Source organism: Fonticula alba (assembly GCF_000388065.1).
Source record: "Fonticula alba strain ATCC 38817 unplaced genomic scaffold supercont2.1, whole genome shotgun sequence".
Lineage (NCBI taxonomy): Eukaryota > Rotosphaerida > Fonticulaceae > Fonticula > Fonticula alba.
In genome coordinates, this window is record NW_009242971.1 from 4,425,347 (window position 1) to 4,429,327 (window position 3,981).

The 3,981-nt window shown below is 61.2% G+C and overlaps 2 protein-coding genes across 2 annotated transcripts; one reads left to right on the forward strand and one right to left on the reverse strand.

Annotated features, from left to right (window-relative positions):
- Positions 1–263: 263 nt before the first annotated feature.
- H696_00948 (cell division cycle 20-like protein 1, cofactor-APC complex) lies at positions 264–2,556 on the forward strand. Its single transcript, XM_009494837.1, has 5 exons — positions 264–363; positions 565–1,169; positions 1,286–1,612; positions 1,829–1,908; positions 2,058–2,556. Exons 2-5 carry the CDS (start codon positions 575–577, stop codon positions 2,250–2,252), a joined length of 1,197 nt encoding a protein of 398 aa, XP_009493112.1. The 5' UTR covers positions 264–363; positions 565–574; the 3' UTR covers positions 2,253–2,556.
- Positions 2,557–3,008: 452 nt separating this feature from the next.
- On the reverse strand, positions 3,009–3,287 carry H696_00949 (hypothetical protein; the record flags this gene model as incomplete). Its single annotated transcript, XM_009494838.1, has 1 exon — positions 3,009–3,287. One exon carries the CDS (start codon positions 3,285–3,287, stop codon positions 3,009–3,011), a length of 279 nt encoding a protein of 92 aa, XP_009493113.1.
- Positions 3,288–3,981: the final 694 nt, after the last annotated feature.

Consider the following 3,981-nt stretch of genomic DNA (forward strand, 5'->3'; position numbering starts at 1 on the left):
GGGATGACGTCGTTTCTCGTTTCCGGTGGAGGGACGGACAGGGGGGGGGGGGGCCATTTTCCCTGGGTGTCCCGGACCATGTTTCGGGCCATTTCGTGAAATTCCCCGGTCCCGCGCCGAACACGAAAGCGCCAGAACCATCGACCAATCCGCCTGGAACCCCCAATTGGTCTTCCTCTGCCCCTGTCTGCCCGGCGACACACCCCTCCGCCGCCGAATACGGCCCACCCATGTGTATGTGGTGTGCGTGTGTGTGCATGTGTGTGAGTCTCAAAAGGGTCCAGACTAACGGGCCCCCTCTGGCTGTCAGCCAGCCAATAGCGATCTGTTTCCTTCCCCCCCCCCCTAGGCACCAGTGTTGCTGTACCTCCCCCTTCCCATCGTCCCCCCCCCCTTCGCCTCTCGTCTCTCCCCTCTCTCTCTGTCCCTCTCTCTCTCTCTGTCCCTCTCTCTCTCTATCCCTCTCTGTCCCCTCCACTCCCACTCGCTTTATTCTCCCTCCCAAGCACGTACACCATGCTCTCTCTCTCTCTCTCCCGACTCCCCTAACATCTCTCCTGTCAGTATTTGAAAAATGCTTTCCCGTGCCATTCCCCTTGCCCAGACGGCCCGTCTGGTGGCCGCTGGCCAGCTGCGTCGCGCGGCCCCGGCATCCGGCCTGATGGTGGTCACCCGTGGCATGCACGACTACTACGGCTACGTGTCGAACAACGCCACCAAGCTGCGTCCTCTGCCGCAGAACACCATCATCAAGTTCGTCCCCCAGCAGGAGGCCTGGGTGGTCGAGCGCTTCGGTCGGTTCAACCGCATCCTGGAGCCCGGTCTCAACTTCCTGGTCCCCATCATCGATCGTGTCAAGTATGTTCAGAGCCTGAAGGAGGTGACCATTGAGATCCCCACCCAGTCGGCCATCACGCATGACAACGTCACCCTGCATCTGGATGGTGTCCTGTACCTGCGTGTGCTGGACCCCTACAAGGCTTCGTATGGCGTGGAGAACGCCGAGTACGCCGTGGCTCAGCTGGCCCAGACGACCATGCGTTCGGAGATCGGTAAGATGAACCTGGACAACACCTTCAAGGAGCGCGATCGCCTGAACCACGCCATTGTCGATGCCATGAACAACGCCATCGATGACTGGGGTATCCAGTGTCTGCGTTATGAGATCCGTGCGTTTTTGTCGTTCCCTCTCCTCCTCTCTCTTTTTTTTTCTCCCCCTGCCCGGCTCCCTGCCCATTGGTAGGCTAACGGTCCTCTTCTTGTCGCATGTGGTGATCGGGAACAGGTGATGTCACCATCCCCGATGATATGGTCCGCGCCATGCAGATGCAGGCGTCCGCCGAGCGCCGCAAGCGTGCGCAGATTCTGGACTCCGAGGCTTCGCGTCAGTCCGACATCAACATCGCCGAGGGTCGGCGCATGGCCGTGGTCCTCGGGTCCGAGGCTCAGATGGAGGAGTCCATCAACCTGGCGCGAGGTGATGCCCAGGCTATCGAGCTGCGCGCCGCGGCCACCGCCAAGTCCCTTTCCCTGGTCGCTGATGCCATCCGCCAGGCTGGGCCGTACGGCCAGCAGGCTGTCGGTCTTCAGGTGGCCGAGCAGTATGTGTCTGGTGCGTACACACAGACGCCCACGCGTCGGAAAGGGTTTTTTTTTCTTTTGCAAAAGGGTTGCCTTTTGGTTATGGCCTTCACCACCCCTCCCCTGTCTGATGGGGCAAAAAGGGGCCCCAACAGCGTGAAAAGCACCCACACCCACACCCACACCCACACCCACACACGCGCACGGTCGCATGCTCATCAACTGACTGCTTCATCTATGCACACAGCCTTCTCCAACATCGCCAAGGAGAGCACGACTGTGCTGCTGCCCGCCGGCATGAGCGACCCCTCGTCCATGATCGCCCAGGTACGCTGATGAAAGGAGATTCCTTGGCTGGGGGGCGGGGGGCGGGGGGGGGGGGGGGGGGGGATTTTTAAACAATTTTTTCCTACAAAATTCCCCGGCCCCCCTTAAACCCTTTTTCTTCGGTTCCCCCGTTTCCGCATAATATCCAGGCCATGACCATTTTCTCGAGCCTGAGCAAGAACCCGTCCTCCGCCACTCCGGAGCAGCTGGCTGCTGCTGCTGCTACTGCTTCTCCCGCTGCCATTGGCGCCTCGGCCACTGGCACTGCCCCGGCCGCCGACAAGAAGCCCTCTGTTCGGGATCCGGTTGCCGCGGAGATCCTCCAGTCCATCACCAAGTCTTAGATATAGCTAGCTACCCATATTTCCTGTTTGGGTCCCTTCTTTCTCGCCCTCTTCGCCACTGTCCATCGGCGTGCGGTGTTTTGTGCGCACATACGCAAGCGCAACCGGCAGAGATGTACACCGACGAGGGATGATCCTTCTCTCCCCCTCCCCCCTCCTGTCCTAATTTCCTTCTTTTCCTCTCCGGATCAGGGGTGTGGGGGTTGTGCGTTCGCACGCAAAGGGAACCACCTTCCCCGGGCAGCGGCGACTTCCTGCCTCCACCATCACTTCCCATACCAAATATAGCACATAACATTCGAAATCCCGGACACTCGATTCGCTTGCCTTTTGGACTTCTCACAGAGAGGCCTTCCTTATTTTTTTGGCCCCATTTCCTCGGAGAGAAATACCACAAAAGTGAGATTGTATGGTTATTCATGTATTCGTTGATGCGGAGGTGCACCTAGCGCGACAAGGGCATACACTGAAGCCGGATAGCCGGAGGAGGGAGGGACGAGGGTGGGGGAAGTGGGGGAAAAATATGATAGACACACCCAGGGTCATCCTGTTCTCACATGGCTGTTGGCAGTGCGCTGCCTCGCCGGAGTGTCGTCAGCGCGCAGAGGAGGGGAGAGGAGAGGGATTGAAATGTGAAGAGGAGGAGCCATGATGTCATCCGCGCAAGATGACCCCCACAGAGGGGAGGAGGGGGGGGGGGGGGGCGGAGACACGATGGGGAAGAGGAGAGAAGAGGGGTCAACAGCCAACAGGGAGCTAGTCCTTCCTGTTGGCCTCCTCCTTGAAGACACGGACAAACTCCCTCCAGCCTCCCTTGGCGTCAGCGGCCACCTTGTTGGAGTAGTTGGACACACCGCCGCTCTCACGAATCTGGCGCTGGATGTCGCGCTGAGTGTCGAGGGTCTTCTGCTGGACCTGGCTGATGTTACGATGGGTGAAGATGGCCATGCGCTTGAAGAGTGCTGACTCGCCAAGGCGCTTGATCATATACTCATTGATCATGTTGCCAAAGATGCGCGCAAACAGGGCGGACATGTTGGATTGGTTGACGCAGGTGTGCGGAAGGGGGGGGGGGAGGAGAAGAGGGGAAAAGACAGAACCAGGTCGGAGGGTGTGGGCTGAAGCCGGTGGGGGGAACTCCCGGAGGGGGGCCCCTAAAAAGGAGTGGCTCGGTTTCGCCCCGACGCTCACCCCCGGCCTGTGCATCCTCCCGCCTCGGGCTCCGGCCCCTTGCGCCTCTGGCGAGGGGCCCGGCCGCCAACGTGCCCTTGCCACACTTGGCGGCGTGTCCCCCGTCCCCGTCCCCCACGGGGATCAACCAACGTCCGCACATGGGCCGCCAAGGGACCCGGGCGCGCCCCCCAGCCCCACCCCCCACAGCCGGGTATCTAGATTGTTCGAGCGGGGAGCCGCAGGCCGCGCGTCCAACGGAGGCGGGCAACCCCATCTGGCTCTCCAGGAGGGGGGGGGGGCGGGGGCGCGGGAAGGGGGACCGAGGCTCTTCTCTCAAACTTCATACAGAACAGGCCGGGGGGTGCGGGTGCGTCGGGGCCGGAGATAGGGTTGGCGGTGGACGCTCTATGGGGCGTGATTCATACACATGACAAGGGAACGTGATACGTACCTCGCGGTTGCATTCCGCCCGCTGGTCATCCCGCATGTGCGGCAAACAGGGGGGGATCGGTCCGCCTCCCCAGAGGGGGAAGTGCCGAGGCGCCCCCCCCCCCCC